Source organism: Oncorhynchus keta, chromosome 22 (assembly GCF_023373465.1).
Source record: "Oncorhynchus keta strain PuntledgeMale-10-30-2019 chromosome 22, Oket_V2, whole genome shotgun sequence".
In the NCBI taxonomy this organism is placed as follows: Eukaryota; Metazoa; Chordata; class Actinopteri; order Salmoniformes; family Salmonidae; genus Oncorhynchus; species Oncorhynchus keta.
Window position 1 is genome coordinate 6587456 of NC_068442.1, and position 23213 is coordinate 6610668.

At 43.7% G+C, this 23213-nt stretch overlaps 1 protein-coding gene across 1 annotated transcript in view; it reads left to right on the top strand.

Annotated features, from left to right (window-relative positions):
- Window positions 1–251: 251 nt before the first annotated feature.
- Window positions 252–23213, top strand: part of LOC118400969 (hepatocyte growth factor receptor-like) — a 73089-nt gene continuing 50127 nt past the window's right edge. Inside the window, exons 1-2 of the mRNA XM_035798029.2 lie at window positions 252–603; window positions 4850–6089. Of these exons, the coding sequence (XP_035653922.2) occupies window positions 4851–6089 (1239 nt within the window). The 5' untranslated portion in view covers window positions 252–603; window position 4850. The remainder of the gene's footprint in view (window positions 604–4849; window positions 6090–23213) is intronic.

The window sequence follows — 23213 nt, forward strand, 5'->3', positions numbered from 1 at the left end:
GTGGTCTTTCTTGGGGAAAGTCAGGTGGAATGTTGTATCGTTTTTCTAGTGAGAAGGAAAGGTGCTTCTATAACGAGTTATAGGCTATTTTATTTACTTGTTATGGCACATATAATTATTAATTAACATACAATGTGGGAACTAAGCTAAAGACTGAACAATACTGAGAAAAGTTAGCGTTGCTATCGATGAAACCTGTAAACTCACCCGAGTGTAATCGCGCGCCTTCCAACCACCCGCAGTACAGTAGTCGAGAGGAGGAGCGTCGCGCGCTAAAGCGGCCAAAAATACGCAGGGGTTTAGAATGCCTGTGTGTGTGTGACCTACACATCTACATTATATCCTGAGTCACACAGGTCCGCAGCTTGTGAATCGGAGTCAGAAAGAGTCGAACTTTGTCTGAGAAACGGGAAAACGGTTGTGATCGTTGTGAAAAGAAAGGGAAAACGTCTGATAAGAGTATTCAAAGTCAAACATCTCCTGCGCATCAATTTGTTCTTTAGCCGTCAAAACGTTGATGCATGCATGCATGGGTTTTTGTGGGCTTACTATGATTTGAAAGAAGAAACCAAAACATAACTGAGATAGTTGCCTAACTGACAGGTAAGTTCTATTTTTGCCTTTCTATTGTTCATGTTTGCTTTACTTTGAATGACTTTGTAGCCTGTGACTCATCCACGAAACACTCGTCATTGCTTTATAGGTCGTTTTCAATACAACGTCCCAATAAGGTGTAGAGCGTTCGATTTACCTTCTTTGGGGCAAGACCCACAGCTCCGCAAATTCCATCGCCGTTTACAAAGGATTGATAAATAAACGTTATACTATTTGGTTGAAATATCATCACCTCTTGAAGAGCACAGTCAGATCTACAAATGTCAGATTATTCCATGCAAAAACAAAACAATTGCGCACAATGGCCATTACTGAATTATTTCAATGATTAAAGAAAATACGATTGTCCAAATAGCCTACGTTTTGCAATACATGCATTATAATATGCTCAGAATTTATAGCCTACACTAACCAAAATCTCCAGAAATAGTCTCACAGAAATGTCCGCGTGTTCCCTCACAGAGCAATTTCTCCCATGAGTCATTTCCCTCTCTTTAAATCACAATATATCCTCAAATATTCTGTTTCTCAAAGCTGTATTTACTTAGGATAAGTCATTGTTCCTTGCAATAACACCTCTTATAGGGAATGAATTGTTTCGGGAGTGGAGCAGGTGCGTGGTAGAATGTGGAGTCGAGAAAATGTGTTTTTGTTCCTCACTCTTACTCATCATTTTAAGTTTTAAAAAACAAACTAGTCACTTGACCAGTATGCACACCTGCCACTTTGGCTCCCCTCCATCCTTGAAAATAGTATAGTAGTCAGAACTCTGGACTGGTGATGGTCCATGTTAATTGCTTAATTTACCACTTTCCACTGATTTATTTCGATGTTAACTTGCACGACTTTTGGCGGACCCTGTAAAACAACATATTTCACTGCACCTATCTGGTGTATGTGACAATAAAACATTCTTATTGTTTCGTTTTTTACAATCTTGTAATGGTTCTATGTTTTAGGGCAGTTAATATCCTAAAGAAATCCCAGAGGGTTAATCAATAACTTGTTTGCAGTAATTAAGTACATACTGTATCATTCATTATATAATAGAAATCATCATTTCCATAGCCCATTACATGATGGCTGGGGAATCAACCATTTTATATGATAATGAGTTGGATCAATTGTCTGAAAATATCAATAACATAACTTCCTATACCAGTTCCATTTATTGTTTTTTCTGAGAATCGACAATATAAGCTAAAAAAAAAACTCTGAGGGGTTCTGTTGGGCTTTCTCTCCTGCAGTTTTTGTTGTCTTGATAAAAACGTGCTGAACCACCAACTCAGATCGCCCTGATATGGATCATACTTGCAAATTATCTGATGACTATCATGCATGGGGTCGAAAATCTCTCTCTATTTCTCTCTCTCTCGCTCTCTCTCTTCCACACTCCCTCTTTCTCTGACACTCTGACAGACCCTAAAAGCATTCCCCAGTGGATTGCCATTTAAGTGGCCTGCACCAACTATTTATCATTTTGTACAGAGCACCACTCAAAGTCCCCCTGCATTGTTTTCATTGAGTTCTATCTCCCGCTACCTTGGAGACATTTTCTAAACTTAGCGCCGTGGTTGGTTGCATCGCCCTGCAGAGAGGGAGGGCTGCTGTGTCCACGACTCCACCATGATTCACCATGTTGGGTCGCACTGTGGATGGAATTTGGAACCACAGAAGTGGTGCTCAATGGTGTTTGGTGGTGCTCGGTCAACACAGCGGCACGCTACTTCAATAGCCTACGACTTTATTGTCCCTCAGTCAGCACATCAGCAACAGGACTCCAGTCCCTCATGAGTGTCAGCGATTGGCTTGTTCACAATAATAACGAGTCATAGTAGAAGTGCTGATGTGTTTGATATTGAAGTAGGGCTCTATTAAAGCTCCCATATCGGCTTTCAGCAACAGTGATATTACTGAGGTGATGCTGTGGTGGAGTGAGTAAACCATGGCTTTTAACCCCAAAACACAGATCCATATGTGTGCCGAGCTGACAAGCAAATTGTCCCTCTCTCTCTTGTGTTTCTAATGGTCTCTATTTTTAGCAAGATAATGCTCCTTTTTCTCCATATACAGTTGAAGTCGGAAGTTGACATACACCTTACATCCCTGTCTCGGGTCAGTTAGGATGACCACTTTATTTTAATAATATGAAATGTCAGAATAATAGTACTGAGAATGATTTATTTCAGCTTGTCTCGACTTCCGCCGAAGTCGGCCCCTCTCCTTGTTCGGGCGATGTTCGGCGGGCGGTGTTCGGCGGTTCTAGTCACCACCGATCCATGTTTCATTTTGTTCTGTCTGTATTACACACACCTGGTTTCAATTCCCATATTATGTTCCTTATTTAACCCTCTGGCATATCTTTCTGTTCTGTCCGTGATTGTTGGTGTCTTAGTGGTTGTTGTAGGTGTTAGTTTGACTTCGCCTTGTTGGAATATTGCCTGTTTATTTTATTGAGTAAACTCAGTTGTTTTGCTCTAAGCTGTGTCCTGCGCCTGACTCCGCTACATCTCTGCACCCAATCGCTGACACAGCTTTTATTTCTTTCATCACAATCCCAGTGGGTCAGAAGTTTACATACACTCAATTATTATTTGGTAGCATTGTCTCTAAATTGTTTAACTTGGGTCAAACTTTTCGGGTAGCCTTCCACAAACTTCCCACAATAAGTTGTGTGAATTTTGACCCATCCCTCCAGACAGAGCTGGTGTAACTGAGTCAGGTTTGTAGGCCTCCTTGCTCGCACACGCTTTTTCAGTTCTGTTCTTCCTATCTTCTATAGGATTGAGGTCAGGGTACTAGCCACTCCAATACCTTGACTTTGTTGTCCTTAAACCATTTTGCCACAACTTTGGAAGTATGCTTGGGGTCATTGTCCATTTGGAAGACCCATTTGCGACCAAGCTTTAACTTCCTGACTGATGTCTTGAGATGTTGCTTCAATATATCCACATAATGTTCCATCCTCGTGATGCCATCTATTTGGTGAAGTGCACCAGTCCCTCCTGCAGCAAAGCACCCCCACAACATGATGCTGCCACCCCCATGCTTCAAGGTTGGGATGATGTTCTTCGACTTGCAAGCCTCCCCAGTTATATTTTTGTTTCATCAGACCAGAGGACATTTCTCCAAAAAGTATGATCTTTGTCCCCATGTGCAGTTGCAAACCGTAGTCTGGCTTTTCTATGGCGGTTTTGGAGCAGTGGCTTCTTCCTTGTTGAGCGTCCTTTCAGGTTATGTTGATATCGGACTCGTTTTATTGTGTATATAGATACTTTTGTACTTTCCTCCAGCATCTTCACAAGGTCCTTTGCTGTTGTTCTGGGATTGATTTGCACTTTTCACACCACACTTTTCATATCATCTCTAGGAGACAGAACGTGTCTCCTTCCTGAGCGGTATGACGGCTGCATGGTCCCATGGTGTTTAGACTTGCGTACTATTGTTTGTACAGATCAACGTGGTACCTTCAGGTGTATGGAAATTGCTCTCAAGGATGGACCAGACTTGTGGAGGTCTACAATATTTTTTCCGAGGTCTTGGCTGATTTCTTTTGATTTTCCCATGATGTCAAGCAAAGAGGTACTGCGTTTGAAGGTAGGCCTTGAAATACATCCGCAGGTACACCTCCAATTGACTCAAATTATGTAAATTAGCCTATCGGATGCTTGTAAAGCCATGACATAATTTTCTGGAATTTTCCAAGCTGTTTAAAGGCACAGTCAATTTAGTGTATGTAAACTTCTGACCCAGTGGAATTGTGATACAGTGAATTATACGTGAAGTAATCTGTCTGTAAACAATTGTTGGAGAAATTACTTGTACCATGCACAAAGTAGATGTCCTAACCAACTTGCCAAAACTATAGTTGCGGTTGAAAAATGAGTTTTAATGACTCAAAACTAAGTGTATGTAAACTTCCAACTTCAACTGTAGCTCTGTCTGATCAAGTGAGGGCAATCGAGGAAGACATTTAAAAAATGGATGGTGTTTTCTTTGTGTTAGTGACTGTTCTCAAAATCAAATCAAATCAAATTGTATTTGTCACATACACATGGTTAGCAGATGTTAATGCGAGTGTAACGAAATGCTTGTGCTTCTCGTTCCGACAATGCAGTAATAACCAACGAGTAATCTAACCTAACAATTCCACAACTACTACCTTATACACACAAGTGTTCTGAATAAGTAATTCCTCATTTTGAACTCATTTTAAAACTTTTTTTTGGAACAGGATGAAGAATATCTGCTTGTTGGACATCGCTCACATTGTGATCATCCGCTGGGCTCTTTGTTTCTCTGGGTCCGTGGTGATGGGTCAGTGTAATGAGGCAGCTGAGAACTCCAAACTCAACCTGTCTGTGACCTACGACCTGCCCACTTTTGAGGCCATCTCCGCCATTCAGAACCTGGTAACCTTCGAGGGGATCGTCTACATTGGTGCCGTGAACCGAATCTACGCACTGTCAGAGAACCTGACCAAGCTGTCGGAGTACCAGACCGGGCCCGTGTCTGAAGGCGCTGTCAGAAGGCGGTGTGGTCCTAGTTGTCAGGATGGAGCCTGCGGAAAGACCAACGCTGTGGTGGACAACTATAACATGGCCCTGCTTGTGGAGCGTTATTATGACGATGAGCTGTTCAGCTGCGGCTCAGCGGACGCCGGTGTCTGCCGTCGCCACCTGCTGGAGAGAAAGAAGGTGGACAGGGAGGTACAGTGCATGTATTCACCCAAGACAGATCAAGGAGGACGGCATGGCTGCCCCGACTGCGTGACTAGCCCCCTGGGGTCCCGTGTGCTGAACGTGGAGAGCGGAGGCGTGGTGCGATTCTTCGTAGGAAACTCTGAGATCCCCGGAAGCCCATCCCGGATGATCTCCAGCCCCCAGGCCCAGCAGCCACAACACCACACCATCTCAGTGCGTCAGATGAAAGAAACCCAAGATGGTTTCCGCTTCTTCTCCGACCAGTCCTACATGAATTTGGCCCCGGGCCTCCGCGGCGACCACCACCTCCAGTATGTCTATTCCTTCCAGAGCGGCTACCACGCCTACTTCCTCACCGTGCAGCGCGAGGGCCACAGCTCGCAGGTTTACCACACCCGCATCGTCCGCATGTGCGGCACGGACCCGGAGCTGCGGCGCTACGTAGAGATGCCATTCGAGTGCATCCTGACGGAGAGGAGGAGGCGGCGGCGCTCAGCCAGCATCGAGGTGTTTAACGTCCTCCAGGCAGCCCACGTGGCCAAGGCGGGCCGCGAGCTGAGGCAGGAGATGGGGCTGAAGGAAGGGGAGGACGTGCTGTTCGCCGCCTTTGCCCGGTCCAAGCCAGACTCCCCGGAACCCAGTGCAAACTCGGCCGTCTGCGTCATCTCACTGGCAGACGTCAACAACTTCTTCAAGGACTTCATCCAGAAGTGCCACACCAAGCAGCCATACCACTTCACCGGCTCCGAGGAGAAGCGCTGCTACAACGGGGTAAGAACTGAACAGCAATGCACTATAACAGTTATGTGTTATAGAATAGACTGCACTCTAGTGAGAGTAATCTTCAAGGGTATTACGGTTATTAGGTTATTTTTCTGGATTTTAGAGTTAGAGAATTAGCTACTGCAGTACATATGGTATGCAGTTGACTTGAATTAAACATGGATTCAGGAGATCTAGCGAGGCACAAGAATTCAGTGATAAGTCATTATGGGAGGGAGTCAACTGTTTGGCCTCACTGGCCTCGTGCCTCTCCTCTTCTCTGTCTTCTCCATCCATACTTCATCATTGATGGGATCAATCGGTTAAATCATCTGATCAATAGTGACACGAGTTTAACTGCTGACGAACTCTCCGGAGGTCCTGTCAATAGTCCTGTCAATATCTGTAGCAGCACTAAAAATCCTCCCTTGACTTCATCGATACCTGGGTTCAAATACAATTTAAAACAATTGCTTGAGCAAACGCTCAATGTGCAGTATATTTGAAAGATTTCAAGTAGTATTTGATTCCAGGTAGGCCTGACTGAATCATTACCTAACCTGCAGCCATATAAGCTATAGGCCTGGTCACCATGTAATGTTAAGCCAGTGTATAACTCGGGTGCACTCCCACAGAATAAGGATGTTAATAGGTTTTAACGATTATGTAGATTACAGTAGAGATACAGAGGGAGGAGAGCAGGGGAGGGGTCTGCAGAGAAGAATGCAGAGGGGACAAATGGAATCACGGAATGCATTTCTGACTCTTAGGGAGCCACGATGAATCTGTGGTAGAATAACAGGGACTCGGCAGCTGCTGGGAGGAAGATGATCCCATCCCTATGCCCGTCAGAGCAGAGGCATCTAATGAGAATCTCTCTCTCTCTTTCTCTCTCTCACTCCCTCTTGAAAATTGTTTTGCACGAGGGTAAATTTCCTCTCCATCACAAGGATTGTATCTATTTTTCTGGGATACCCCCCAAGTGTCTTGAAATAGGGAATCAGAACTCTGGACGACTGATGGTCAATGTTATCTCTCTGCTTTCCCTCGACATGCCCACCTACATCTGATTCCATCTGTGGGAAAGAGAAACCGGTGTTAGTCTAGATATAGCATTAAGCCAATCAATAACAGTGCACATCAAGCTACTTCTAAAGTTATAGATCTATTCTATTCTACACTGAAACACAACCCCGCCAAGCCGCACTGCTTCTTGACACAATGCACGCTTAACCCGGAAGCCAGCCGCACCAATGTGTCTGTGGAAGCACAGTACGCCTGGTGACGGTGTCGGCGTGAATGCCTCCGGCCCGCCACGGGAGTCGCTAGAGCGCGATGAGACAAGGAATTCCTGGCCGGCCAAACCCCCCACCCCACCCCACCCGGCCAATTGTGGGTCTCCCGGACTCAGCCGGCTGCGACACAGCCCGGTATCGAACCAGGATCTGTAGTAATGCAGCTAGCGCACTGCGGTGCACAATCTTATCGGAGATTATTTTTCCTTGACTAATTACACTACTTGACAGACAAGAGAGCCACGTCAGATGCCTTGAGGTGCAGGGTTCTCTACACTTGTAAAGTCTAATCATGTGTAACACCTTTTAATAATTCCACAGTCAGAACTAAGTAGGCTACGTTTTTATAGCCTACATCATCTTTCTTGGCAGCTGTTGCGTGTCAGAAACCCCATTATTATTGTTTTGGGTTTAGTGGTGTACAGTCTCTCCTGCTCTTGTTCTCAGTCTCTCTTTCACCGACTGAACACTCTCAAACATTCATCACTCAAATCTGCTATTTCAAATATTTTGGTTTTGTGGGATTCTCTGCCTCAAACAATGTCATACAGTTAAATCCATCTCGTCGATTATCAAATGTTGTGTTGCTTTGCTGCAGCCAAAAGAGCTTTTAACGTTACGCGACAGGTAAACGCTAACAGGGTTTCTCTTTTTACGTCTGACTTTAACAGTCATTCAAACATATTCCGTTGTGCCGTTTCGAGTCTAAACAACGAGTAATTTATACTTTAAAGCACCACATTTTTTTTAAATCCCGGGGAAAGGCAGTAAAGAACTAATGAGTCTGAACGTACAATAACTGACCAACCGTCACCAATGTTTTACCCTGTTTTTGTTTTGAAGCCTGAAGAAGGATCTCCTCCCAGTTGTTGTCTAATGAATGTATGGGTTGTATTCAGTGGCATATGGCAAGTAGGCCCTCTCTCTTATCGCATCGTAAGAGAACCAGATAATCTAGGCCATAAAACAGTAAAAAGTTGTAAACGTTTGTTTTATCTTCTGGTCAACTAAACTAACCTGGAATAGGAATTTAAAGGAGGGTTGGAGAAGTGAGCCGATGCAAGAGCATGTTTGATGATGTAAATGGTGGTTGTCAATTCCACCCAGCCTCTTAACTCCTGGCTATGGGCCCATAGGGCTCTGGTCAAATGTAGTGGACTATGTAGGGCATAGGGTGCCATTTAGGATGTGCCCAAGTAGTGTAGGGAGCCAGATATGATAAATTATACAATGGTGTCTCTGTCGTCTTTTTCATGTGCTATAGGCTAGAGCCAGTCTCTTTTCAGTAGCTGCTCATTGCCTCTCTCACTGCAGGCTTATTGTGGGTCTCATGGGGGCCGTTTGTTTGTTACCAGAAACACAAATCATCTAGAATACTTATGAAAGACTAATAACTTGTCCTGTCAATAGACTTACTGTATACACACAAAGTTCAAAGAGCCTCTTGATTGGATTAGACAGGAGATTTTGGCTTGACAATGTTATTGGCAACAAAAAGAAACACTACACATTTTACTGTGTAATGGTAATGGAAGAGAGTGAGAGATGGTTCAGACTTGGAATGTCACCAACAGGCTTTGGGGCCATTATCATAAGTTGAGTCGAGAGAGCGAGAGAGCGAGAGAGCGAGAGAGCGAGAGAGCGAGAGAGCGAGAGAGAGCGAGAGAGCGCGAGAGAGAGCGAGAGAGAGAGCGAGAGAGAGCGAGAGCGAGAGAGAGAGCGAGAGAGAGAGCGAGAGAGAGAGCGAGAGAGAGAGAGAGAGAGAGAGAGAGAGAGAGCGAGAGAGAGCGAGAGAGAGAGCGAGAGAGAGAGCGAGAGAGAGAGCGAGAGAGAGAGCGAGAGAGAGAGCGAGAGAGAGCGAGAGAGAGAGCGAGAGAGAGAGAGAGAGAGAGAGAGAGAGAGAGCGCTCTAAAAATAACAAACCATCCACATTTAAAGTCTAAATTATTATTAGATTACCATTGATCTGTGAAAACCCACCCGACGCTGATTGCTGTTAAATTGAATCTGAAGCCTGATTGATTGTCCGTATGTAATATAATTCCAATGGAAGAGGCTTTTGATTGACAGTCATTGTAATTAGCAGTACTGTTTCAATGAACAGCTTTTAAAGGGTGGCCTTAAGAACAAAAAATACATAATAGTTTCTGCTTATGAAATGCAACAAGGATACATGTCCTTATATATCCAGCATTGAACACATCACTATATACTTTGAAAAAGTGTCCATTCAACAGTTGAGTAAGATCTACAGTAAGGGGCTTGCTGCTGTTTGAGATACACGCACTGTGTTTCCACACATAGAATTTGGAATTAGAATGCTAGAATGGACATTAACCTTCTTATGATTGCGTAAAGGTCAGCCATTTTGGTCAGGGAGTTGGTCAACCAGTGTTTGCCAGTGCTTTAATAAGATATTGTGTAAAATAATGAATTTGAAGAATTTCTTTATCTCTTTAGCTAATCCACTCCATGTACTCTATGTTATGTGCCAAAGAGACTGGCCTTTCCTCTTCAAATAAGAACATTCTATCATTAACGTGCTTGAGGATAATCGTGGAGTTGATCCTTATTCGATCACCCTCACAGCTATCCTCTAATCACAATGATTATGCAAATTGTGGGACTTTTCTCTCCACAACCATTTTTTGTTTTTCCGGGACGAAACCAGTCTGTCAAAAGTTGCTACCTCACCTCTACATTTTAAAACGTAATACATACTCCAATTCCAACCCCAAAATATCTTAGACTTTGTAATAGATTCGAATTCTATTTTCGAGTAGCCACATGTCAAATGTTTTCCACACACATACAGTTGAAGTCGGAAGTTCACATACACCTTAGTCAAATACATTTAAATGAAGTTTTTCACAATTCCTGACATTTAATCCTAGTAAAAAGCCTTCCACAAGCTTCCCACAATAAGTTGGGTGAATTTTGACCCATTCCTCCTGACAGAGCTGGTGTAACTGAGTCAGGTTTGTAAGACACATTTTCTATAGGATTGAAGTCAATGCTTTGTGATGGCCACTCCAATACCTTTACATTGTTGTCCTTAAGCCATTTTGCTACAACTTTGGAAGTATGCTTGGGGTCATTGTCCATTTGGAAAACCCATTTGCAACTAAGCTTTAACTTCCTGACTGATGTCTTGAGATGTTGCTTCAATATATCCACATAATTTTCCTATTTTCCATGATGCCATCTATTTTGTGAAGTGCACCAGTCCCTCCTGCAGCAAAGCACTCCCACATTATGATGCTGCCACCCCCATGCTTCAAGGTTGGGATGGTGTTCTTGCAAGCCCCCCTTTTTCCTTCAAACATAACGATGGTCATTATGGCCAAACAGTTTTATTTTTGTTTCATCAGACCAGAGGACATTTCTCCAAAAGGTACGATCTTTGTCCCCATGTGCAGTTGCAAACCATAGTCTGGCTTTTTTATGGTGGTTTAGAGCAGTGGCTTCTTCCTTGCTGATTGGCCTTTCAGGTTATGTCGATATAGGACTCGTTTTACTGTGGATATAGATACTTTTGTACCTGTTTCCTCCAACATCTTCATAATGTCCTTTGCTGTTGTTCTGGGATTGATTTTCACTTTTTGTACCAAAGTACATTCATCTCTAGGAGACAGAACACGTCTCCTTCCTGAGCGATATGATGGATGCGTGGTACCATTGTGTTGATACTTGCATACTATTGTTTGTACAGATGAACGTGGTACCTTCAGACATTTGGAAATTGCTCCCAAGGATGAACCAGACATCCACAGGTACACCTCTAATGGACACAAATTATGTCAATTAGCCTATCAGAAGCTTCTGAAACCATGACATCATTTTCTGAAATTTTTCAAGCTGTTTAAAGGCACAGTCAACTTAGTGTATGTAAACTTCTGACTCACTGGAATTGTGATACAGTTCATTTTAAGTGAAATAATCTGTCTGTAAACAATTGTTGGAAAAATTACTTGTGTCATGCACAAAGTAGATGTCCTAACCGACTTGCCAAAACTATAGTTTGTTAACAAGACATTTGTGGAGTGGTTGAAAAATGAGTTCTAATGACTCCAACATAACTTCCGACTTCAACTGTAGCTAGCTACGTGTACCCTACTTGGACACCGGCTCCCCACAATTTCTCACTCTCCCACACCAAATAGCCATTAAGCTAGGGCTCTTCGTAGGTCACAATTTTTTTACCTGGTTATAATAGCACTTACAGCTTTCCAAGAAAACCAACATTTGGACATTTATGGTCTGTTTATATATATTGTATAGGCTATTTATACAGGTAATGTATATAACAGCTGTATAAACTGTATTGAATTTAATAGGATCTCAATGGTCCCACATGCCTGAGCATGCTGGTGACCTGCCTGCCTGCTGTCACTGGGATGTTGTGGTTAGGGGTTGTATTCACCAGACACCAAACACAAGAAAATGCACCAAAACAATGAGGCACTAACTGAATTTGTCCAATAAGAATTTCACATTTTTGTTGCAAATCTCACATTTTTGTTGCAAAATGTTTTCTATTTTAACTACTGAATATGCCGTCACAGCTCACCTGGTGGGAGGGAGACATCACTTCACTGGTAAAATGAACAAAAAAATGAAAATACAGGATTGTTCCTGCCCTGTCCTGTTCAAATCCATAATAATCTCACAATATTGGGTTTTGATAAGGTAGGATAGGTGTGCATGCCTGGTGTATGTGTGCGTGTGCACGTAAAAGTGATAGTAAGAGGAACTGAGAAAGGTAAGTCAGATAAGTCAAGAACTGTGTGAGGTTTAGCTTTTGTGGTTGTTTTCCTCAACCTGCATCTGTTTCACAAAACCACACACACTCACCAGCCTATCCCCTAATGAATATGTGGTAAGAGTTGGGTGAGAGACCCTGCAGCTGTGTACTCTTTCAGGCACCTCCACCTCCACCCCCTCAGCTCAGTGAGTCCATCCCAGTATGAGCTAAGACAAGTACAGTGTGTCATGAATTGTCCGTGCCCAGACAGGCTCCATGCTTGAGGAAAGGCTGAGCAACAGCAGCTAGATACCACCAGGCACTAGAGACTGACTGACTGGCACGCTGGCCACCTGGCATCCAGCTGCTGACTGATTGCCTTCAGCACCTGTCTGTGGGGTAGAATAAATATTATAGAAATAGAGAAGGAAATAATAGAAACAAAATATAAACACTATGTCATAATGGCGCAGTTCCCTATTTCACATGATGTATTAAGTCCTTGCCCATAGAAAGTAATGGAAAACCATACTTATTTTTCCAGGCTGTAGGTTTATAAACTTGCATTGACCAACACTAACTGTGCAATATACAGAGAAGAGCAGTGGGTCAATATTCTGCGACTGAGTCGTGATTACATAAGATTGTCCTTTTGGTCAATCGATGATGACATTATCACACTGGACTTTGATTCTCAATGAATGAAAACAGATATGTTTAAAAAGCTGTTTATTTAAGACATTCTTCAAGGCAGGTGTGTTTTCTGCGAGTTAGAAATTCTCCAAGATAACTTTTGGGAGGAAGGAGACTAGAGCCAGAAGATCTAACTGAACGGACACACATTTGAGCTATGAAAACCTCCGATTTCATTGGGGCTGTTCCCCTTAATAGAAAATAGCTGGCAACACAATCCAAGCAATGTTGGCACAATGTTGGCAGTCACTGTGGGGCAAGTAACTGAACATCTTGTTTTTAACAATATATTTTTGAAACAGGCAAATTACACATTTACCACACTTTTATGAGCATTTAAAACATAATCCCTAAAAGGTATTTTTTTGACCAATCACAAGTGTGGCGCTGCCCTTAACTCCCTAATGGGCGAGCCGCCTCTGGCTGTTTGTTCAAAATTCTCCAGGGCTGGTCTGTTTTCTCAGTTCACATATGCAGGTATTTCCTGGTAATAATCGGGTTGTTTTCTGTGGTAAATGTTAATTTATATTTTGCATTAAGTTAATCATTAGTGAGGGGTCTCCAGTCCCAGTTCTCTGTGACTTGTTTGGGAAAAAGAACATTGCGTAGTATAGGTGTGTGCTTCTTGTCTGTTTGTGAGGTTGGAATTGTGTGCACACCTTACCTTATCTAAGAGCAGTAACTAGTGGAAATGTCTCCCTCCGCTTGCAACCTGTCTGTCTGAGGGAAAGCACATACTGGAATTGCCATAGCCCTGACACTGATCTCTACTGTCCACCGCTCCTGTCCTCGTCAATTTCTCTTTTTCAACATGCCGTTACAAATTATATACATTCTCTTCAAATCACATATCTTCCATTTTGTCCTCCACACATCTAAGCAGGGATTTTGCAAAAATGTGGCTACTTTATTGCTTCTCAGAGGTCTTTGCCAATAGTCCCTAAGGCTCCACATCATACACTTGTTTAGTGTGTGATGTGGAGTAAAGGAGCTTTGCTCAGTTGAGCTTAGATATGAGTCAAGGGCCCAGAGCTGTTTTCTAATCAGTCACTTGCCTTTCCCCCTACTCGTTTACTTCTCTGCCTCTACCTCCACACAGTGATATCCTGCTTCCTGGTGGAATAGGTGCTATGTGGACGCACTCGTATTTCAGCGTGCACGCACATACACGAGGCACCCTCCTGACCAGTGCCCTTACCTCAACCCCCCCCCATCCCTTCTTAAAGTGTTGTCTCACTACCAGTCTGAGCTTCATGGATGTTTTAATCACCAAGGTCAGTGTCGGGGGTGGAGCAGTGGAGCAGAAACAACCCTCTGTGTTAGGCCAGCCGGTCTACTCCACCCTGTGGGCCCGGAAGCCCAGGCCAGCGTCCCAGCATGGACCTCAGACAGACTAACACGGTGGACTCTACAGCCCTATGGAACTCTGGACTTTGCCATGCAGTTGCATATGTCTCTCGCACTTTATTTTAGGGGTCCGTGATGAACCATATTCTAAAGGCATTTTGAAATTGTTTGTTCACCGTTTATTAATAATTACTCCCACGTTTAAAAAAACATTCACTAAGTCTTTTTGCAGTCCCTAGTCTAAAAGTGAGCACTGTTTATACTTTATAAATGTTTTGAGTGAACAGATAAAAGATGGGCATGACATTGGTAGACATTCAAGCCATACCTGGTAAAAGAATATATATTAGGTTCTGGGAATTGCCAGGGACCTCCTGATACGATATTATCACAATACTTCGGGGCCAATACAATATGTATTGCGATTCCCACGATTCTACATGTATTTCGAATCGATACTCAGTTTTTATTGCGATTTCATGTTCCAAAAATACTTCTTACTATATGTCTGCTCCAGAGAGACAAGAAATGTCTGCTACAGAGAAACATGTTGGCTCACTATTTAAAACGAAGATGGAGAACAAGCTATAGGATGAACAATACCAGAGTTTTGGCACACTTACAGCAAACTAGTGCTAGCTAACACTGCCTAGCAACAACAAAAAATCTCTCTCTCTATTTTTTTGTTAACCTTTTACTGCAGTGGGCTAAATCAGGGTCACACAGAATGTTTCTTGGTGGTCTTAAATACATTTACTTAGAAGCAAAAGTATACACCTCACGCACATAGTTATGCAACCTGGTCTCAGAACATTTCGTATTATTCTGTACATAAATCCAAGACGATCCATCCACCATCCACCCCGACCAACCACCCTACTTTCGCTTTTTTTTGCACATAAGTAACCATCTGTCTTATGGAACAAGACAAAACGTAACATTTGACTGCAGGAAAGCGCTACCAAATCTATACTTAGAGTCAAGGTATCAGTATACAGAGAGTACTCATACTTTTGACTTATTGTGTTACAGCCTGAATTCAAAATGGAATTAAATAGATATGTCACCCATCTACACACAATATCCTATATTGACAGTGAATACATGTATTATTATTTATTTTTGTGTGTTTAAAAAAAAAAGAAATATCTTATTTACATAAGTATTCACAACCCTGGGTCAACGCGTGTTAGAATCACTTTTGGCAGCGATTGCAGCTGTGAGTCTTTCTGGGTGTCTCTAAGAGCTTTTACACAGTGTTTGCTCTTTTGGAATTGTTTTGTTCTCCATGCTCTGTCAAGTTGGTTGTTGATCATTGCTAGACAGACGTTTATTTTCACGACGATTTAAGTCAAACTGTAAGTAGGCCACTTACCACAAAGAACATTCAATGTCGTTGTGGTAAGCAACTCCAGTGTAGATCTGGCCTTTATCGGGAATCAAGGTAAGTAACAATGGTTTAATGTAACAACAGGGGCAGGCAAACGGCAGGTCAAGGCAGGCAGAGGTTGATAATCCAGAGTAGGAGCAAAGGTACAGGACGGCAGGCAGGCAGAGTGGTCAGATGGGCGGGGTCAAGGGTCAAGGACAGGCAAGGGTCAAAAACCCAGGAGGATGAGAAAAAGAGAGGCTGGGAAAAGACAGGAGCTGACAGGACAAACGCTGGTAAGCTTGACAAACAAGACTAACTGGCACAGACAGACAGAAAACGCAGGTATAAATACCCAGAAGATAAGTGGGGAAGATGGGTGACACCTGGGGGGGGGGGACAAGCACAAGGACAGGTGAAAAAGATCAGGGCTGACACTTGTGTTTTAGGTTATTGTCCTGCTGAAAGTTGAATTTGTCTCCCAGTGTCTGTTGGAAAGCAGACTGAACCAGGTTTTCCTCTAGGATTTTTCCTGTACTTAGCTCTATAGCTCTATTATTTTTATCCTAAAAAAAACTCCCTAGTCCTTGCCGATGGCAAACATACCCATAACATGATGCAGCCACCACCATGCTTGAAAATATTAGGAGTGGTACTCAGTGATGGGTTGTGTTGGATTTTCCCCAATCATAACTCTTTGTATTCAGGACATAAAGTTCATTTATTTGCCACATTCTTTGCAGTTTTACTTTAGTGCCTTATTGCAAACAAGATGCATGTTTTGGATTTTTTAAATTCTGTACAGGCTTCCTTATTTTCACTCTGTCATTCAGGTTAGTATTGTGGAGTAACTACAATGTTGTTGATCCATCCTCAGTTTACTCCTATCATAGATCTGTAACTATTTTAAAGTCACCAGTGGCCTCATGATGAAATCCTTGAATGGTTTCCTTCCTCTCCAGCAACTGAGTTAGAAAGGACGCCTCTATCTTTGTAGTGACTGGGTGTATTGATACACCATCCAAAGGGTAATTAATAACATAACTAGCCTCAAAGGGATATTCAATGTCTTCTTTTTACATTTTTACCCATCTACCTATAGGTGCCCTTCTTTGCCAGGCATTGGAAAACCTCCCTGGTCTTTGTGGTTGAATCCATGCACATCCAGACCGGTCAACAGTGAACTGATGATACATTGACAGAATGTGAGAGACTTTATGTTTCAGGTTTAGGTTTAGATGAATCTTGAATACATCTAAACCTTGGTTAAGATGGTTAAGATAACAAGGCATGGTCTGACTCTGGCATTAGCTGATGCGAAACCCCCAGCCATTCCATTCAGCTGCACTAAGCCACACACAATGGAGCCAAGAGATTGTGTCTGAATGTGTACTCAAGTATGGAGGGGATCGAATAGAAAGACACCCCCCCCCCCCCACCCTCCTTCTCCAACCTCTCAATCCCTATCCTCTCAACGCTTGTGTGGTTTTTATCACCCTGTCGTGCGCCCATACAATGCACCAACAAACAGAGACCTAGGCTATCTAGCCAAATCCCCAGGACACCATTCAGATTGGGGCAGAAGGCTTTGATGTTATCCACCCCACTGGGGATTGGTGATCTCTGGCTGAATCATATTGCTGTTATAGGAGGAAAAGGAAGGGAGGGCAATAAGCTCACACCTGAGTGAGCATGAGCTGTTTTTCTTGGAGTTGAATGGTGTATTGTACGGTCAGAAAGCCCAGTATTTGGCCATGCATCTAATGGACTATCCCAATTCACTGCCAAGAAAACGCAGTCTTTGTGCATCAGGGATTGTGTCAAAAGAGAAAGATTTTGTTTTTAAAGTTGGGCTCCCGTGTTAGGGTTTGGCCGGGGTCGGCCGTCGTTATAAATAAGAATTTGTTCTTAACAGACTTGCGTAGTTAAATAAAGGTTAAATAAAAAATAAAAACAACCAGCATTTACTGGTTTGATGTATCCTACAATAGTCTCTGACAATGAACCCTTGAGCTTTTTTTTGGCAGTCGTCATACCGGGACTGTGACAATGTTCAGTCGTGTTTCAGAAGAAGAGTAAGATGGTAGGTGACGCATTACACACAACTTCCTGTTTATATGCTGCTATAATACATTTACAGTCTAATACAAAAACCTATCCTGTTGGAAGATTTCTCCTCTGGCATTAACAGTTCTGGGCCGGTATTCACAAAGTGTCCCAGAGGAGTGCTGATTTAGGATCACGTCCCCCCTTATTCATTATGATTCAAGACTAAACTGATCCTAGATCAGCATTAACAGTGTTCCTGGATCTGTGCCCTGGAGAAACCAAACAGATGTACAGTATTTAGATCATCATGAATTATTCTCACATAATCTGTGTGTGTGTGTGGGGGGGGATGCCAACTTCCAGGAGTTTATTAGTGTGAAAAGGCAGTACAATGATGCATTGTTGCACTGCCGCCCATTTCTCTGGACTGGGGCTATGCCCATTGTTAGTTTGCCTTTTGTTGTGTGTTTTTTGTTTTACAGACATTATAGTATTCAGCTGGTGCAGAAATAGTTACAAAAAAAATACTAAAAGCCACCACCACCTGCAAGTTGTCATGAAATAAATCTGAATATAATACGTATGATAAGGTTGTGTTTGTTCTCTCCAAGTTTGTGTTGATTTTTAAACCTGCGTTCTCGTTAAAACACGAGTACACTATATGTACAAAAGTATGTGGACACCCCTTCAAATGAGTGGATTCGGGCTATTTCAGCCACACCCGTTGCTGACAGGTGTATACAATTGAGCACACAGCCATGCAATCTCCATAGACAAACATTGCCAGTGTTACTGAAGAGCTCAGTGACTTTCAAAGTGTCACTGTCATTGGATGTCACCTTTCCAACAAGTCAGTTTGTCAAATTGCTGCTCTAGTCAACTGTAAGTGGTGTTATTGTGAAGTGGAAACATCTAGGAGCAATAATGGCTCAGCCGCAAAGTGGTAAGCCACACAAGCTAACAGAAGGGGACCGCCGAGTGCTGAAGCACGTAGCGCGTACAAATCGTCTGTCCTCGGTTGCAACACTCACTGCCCAGTTCCAAACGGCCTCAGGAAGCAACGTCAGCACAAGAACTGTTCATCTGGAGTTTCATGAAATGGGTTTCCATGGTCAAGCAGCCACACACAAGGCTAAGATCACCATGCACAATGCCAAGATCACCATGCACAATGCCAAGCGTATGCTGGAGTGATGCAAATCTCGCCACCACTGGACGCTGGAGCAGTGGAAAGGCGTTCTATGGAGTGATGAATCACGCTTCACCATCTGGCAGTACGACGGACAAAAGAAGGGAAGAACTAGCTATGTTCATATCCTGTGTCAATTAAGAAAACGAAGGTGATATGCACATCCCAATACTTAATGCAGATGTTCAATGCAGATGTTGTTGTTTTTTTATCTCAATATCAAATCATTTCTGGGTAACAATTAAGTAGCTTACTGTGATTGTTTTCAATTCAAATGGTAAAATTAGAAACAAAAATAGCTTCTAGGATCACGTCCCCCCTTATTCATTATGATTCAAGACAAAAGAGCAATTTCTCAAGCAAGAATTTTGTTAGGACTGTCTGGGAGTGGTCTGTGGGGAGCAGAAGAAAAAAACACATTTATTAGCTGTTATTGGCAGAGAGGTTTCAAACTCATTCTTATTGGTCTATTAGCTAATGTATTGCATGGTGATGTCACCATGGAAGGCCAAAACTACATCCCACCAAAACAGCCTGAAATTTCAGGTGTTCTTTTCAAACAGCTCCTACACTAAAAGGGCATTATCATAATTTTGTATAATTTCAACGTATTATTCCAACCTCATAGTGTGGGAAAACATGTTTTTGAGTCCACTGGGCCTTTAAGATAAATAAATGAGGCAATGCACACAGTGCTCCCCAGGCCCTGCGTGAATGTACACTGATAAGCAAAGCTGTCAGACCTAGAGCCAAGATACAGTGTATAGTTTCCTGGCCCTGTTTACAACCCTTGGTTATCTGGTTCATCTTAAAGTCCCTACTGTTGGAACTACTGGTGCAGGGGTCCTTCTGTGTTCCCCCCACCGTGTCTCATATACAGTTAGCTAAGGTCTTAATGGTTCAGTGTGTGGAAAATCCTTCTCCCTTTGCTCCGCGTTGGCCCTCCAAAAAATACAAAGAGAGAGCGAGAGAGACCAGACAGACAGACACACACACACACACAGACACACACACACACACACACACACACACACACACACACACACACACACACACACACACACACACACACACACACACACACACACACACACACACACACACACACACACACACACACACACACACACTGAGAGCCCTAAACACACCATTCAAGTGGTAGCGGGATGGCCTGAAGGAAGGGGCAGGTTTTCAGACGTTTAACTTCACTCACCGTGAAGTCATCACTAAGTAGGCTCTTGCCAAACGTTTTGCTGCTCGCTGGCCCGGGTGGAATTGATTAGTCCAGACTACTACTGACTGAGAACCAGGAATTCCGTTTCAATTCGTTTGGCAGGAAAGGGCTTTAAAGCATGTCAGGTTGGATCTTGGATCGTTGAAAAGCAGTTACGCTCCTTTGGAATCGTCCCCATTCCGAGTTGGATATGTTTCCTTATTACTCATCAGGGAGCATTGGCCATTGACAACTCCTCTCCGGTGCACTCTGCTCTGGGCAGTTCCTTTTCATTACACCAGAGTCCATTACTGAAATGTAGTAGGAGACAGTGGGGTGGGTTCATGGTGGAAAGGATTCCCACTCGAAGCCCCTTCTGTCTGTCGGTGGTTGGTCATGAATAACGAGTGGATACGCGCTAATGCTAATAATGCACGGCGGGTAAATGATGGGCGCTAACGCCGCGCGTCCCGCTGCCCCAACACTAAATTATCCTCAATTTGCGTTGGTCAGTTTGGTCTAATTGAATTAACATGCTAGGCTGACGGCTGCCTGCCGTGCAACAGTAAATATGTTGCATGGACTGGCTGGACTATCGGTCACAGAAAAGAGAAAGTCTTGGGCTAGTGAAGAATGTTCTATAGGTCCATGATGTTCCCTGTTTCCCTCCCATCGTCAGATATCAGTCATTGTTTCGATGACGGAGTGTAGCTACGTGCTGGAAGAAGAGCTCTGAGGATAGAAGTTCATCACAGTACTACCACAAATAATATCTTTGGCCCAAACTCTCTACAGCTCCACACTGCACTCCTCTTGCTGTACGAGACCAAGCTTAAGGAGCAAATGATTAGTAACTGCATTCTTCAGCTTAGGGAGAGAGAGAGGGAGGTGCTGGGTCATCATTCACTCATCATTCATTCAGCCAGTGTGTGCGTGTGACTATATAGAGTGTGGTACCCAAGGGTAGCTGCATTGTTCCCCGGCAGGATTCACAAAGGCTCCCACAGCCCCCCGGTCTGCGTTGACAGATCATTTGACTATTCAAATGAGCCACGGACACCAAGTTGTGCCTCAGTGACAGAGAGATAGAGAGAGGAAGAGAAAGAGAGAGAAAGAAAGAGAGAAGGGTGAGTGAGTGAGTGAGTGAGTGAGTGAGTGAGTGAGTGAGTGAGTGAGTGAGTGAGTGAGTGAGTGAGTGAGTGAGTGAGTGAGTGGAATGATAGGAGAGAGAGAAGGGAAGGGTGACAGGTGGAGAAGAGTGTGAACAGGGAGCGAGAGGGGAGGAAGAAACAATGGGAATGCGGGGTAAAGGGAGAGAGGGTTAGAGAGAAGTTTAGAGTGGGCCCTCTCACCAACAGAGGCTTTTAGACCCTGTACTTTTCTCCCTCAATGAACTGAAACGCTCGTTCCCAACGAGGGTTGGGTTTAACACTCAAACAGAAATGAATATTATTCAGCCTGACTGAGTTCCTCTGGCGTCTGTTTATATGATGTGCGAAGCTGTTCTCTGCCCGGGCTCAATGCACCCATGCCACCCTGGGTCACCATACCTAACCCATACACACACATTCACACACTAACCCCTAACTCTGCCTGGCATCCGGAGGGCACGCATCGCCCCCAGACCAGCTGCCCTCGGCGCGCCAGGGCCTAATCCAACCTTATTGTCAGCTTCTCTAATTCCCCTGACACAAACACACACACACACACACACACACACACACACACACACACACACACACACACACACACACACACACACACACACACACACACACACACACACACACACACACACACACGCACACACACACACGTACCCATACACACAAGCTATGTATATTGTGTGGGGGCCTCTACACACACACAAACACACATATACGTACATGTGTAATCACTCACACACAACCCATCAACACCCCTTCCAGACTCTACAAAACATACATATACACACACCCCATTACCCCCCAACCACACTTGCTCCCTAATAAGTACACACAAACAACACTCAGTGTAAGCTGTCAAGGGGCAGAGTTGTGTTATTCTAGTAAAAGGCCAGCTGACTTTGTGGAGAGCATTGCTGCCCACTCAAGAAATCAGCAATAACAAAGTGTGTGTGTGTGTGTCTCTACCTACTCTAAGCAGTAGCCCCCAGTGTATTTTTATGACTGAGTGAAGTGAGTGTGTAGGTGTACGTCTACTATTAATAGTAATACAGCCCCGAGTACCTACGGGAGTTGCAGCGATGGGACAAGACTGTAACTACCAATTGGATATGATGAAAAGGGGGATAAAAAAAATTAATAATTATAAATAAAATAATAAATAGTAACATAGCCCCAGCCCAGTGGTTTTGTGTGTCGCTAGAGCCACCGGTGTGTCTGCTCTAAGGGAGCCTGGCCCGAGGGTCAGTGTAGGAGTATGAAAAGGACAATAGACCTCTCTCTGCACCTTGTCTGTACCCAGCATGTGGATTACACACCTCTCTTGACTCTGGCAGGCCTCACACACACATACACACTCATGTAGACACATACACTCACATGGGTCGCTAGCGGGCCCCGCGGAGCAGTTAAACACTGAGCCGCTGCTGCCATAGTAACTCTATCGCCTGGCCGTTGTGTTGCAGACAATGGCCGGTGGTTAAGTGTGGGGGAAAAAGGTGTACAGTGTCTCACGTATCCCCTCGGCTTCTGTTTTACTGGACAAAAACATCTTCCTAAAACTTGGGGAAAGTTTGGAGACCCGAAACCAGTTGGGAGTTCACCTTCCTTTGCCTTAAAACATCTCTTTCAATTTCAAATCGGAGCCCAAAACAAATTGAGAGAGAGAGAGAGAGAGAGAGAGAGAGTAGAGAACGTATTTAACCTCGCTAAGGAAATCGTTTGCCATGACAACAGCGTGACCATTCTTCAAGACTGTCTTACTGTGTGCCAAAGAAAATCCCTAGGTCTCTAGGATAATAGCAATGGGGCTTCAAACACGACTTGTCAAAACACCCGTCCACTGTCCAGTTACGTCCCCTTGATCCTCAGCATTACCTTCACAGAGTTCCATGGAATGCTCCAGAACCCTTTCTCTTTCTTCGTCTCTCCCTCCTACCGCTCAGCGTTGCTTTTACAAACACTCCATAGGACCCTGTTTGTTTGCTATCAAAATAATCTCCCCTGGACCTGTTTTTGGAGCGGTTCTGTGGTAATCTCCATAGTATCCTGGCTTGATGACATCTCAATC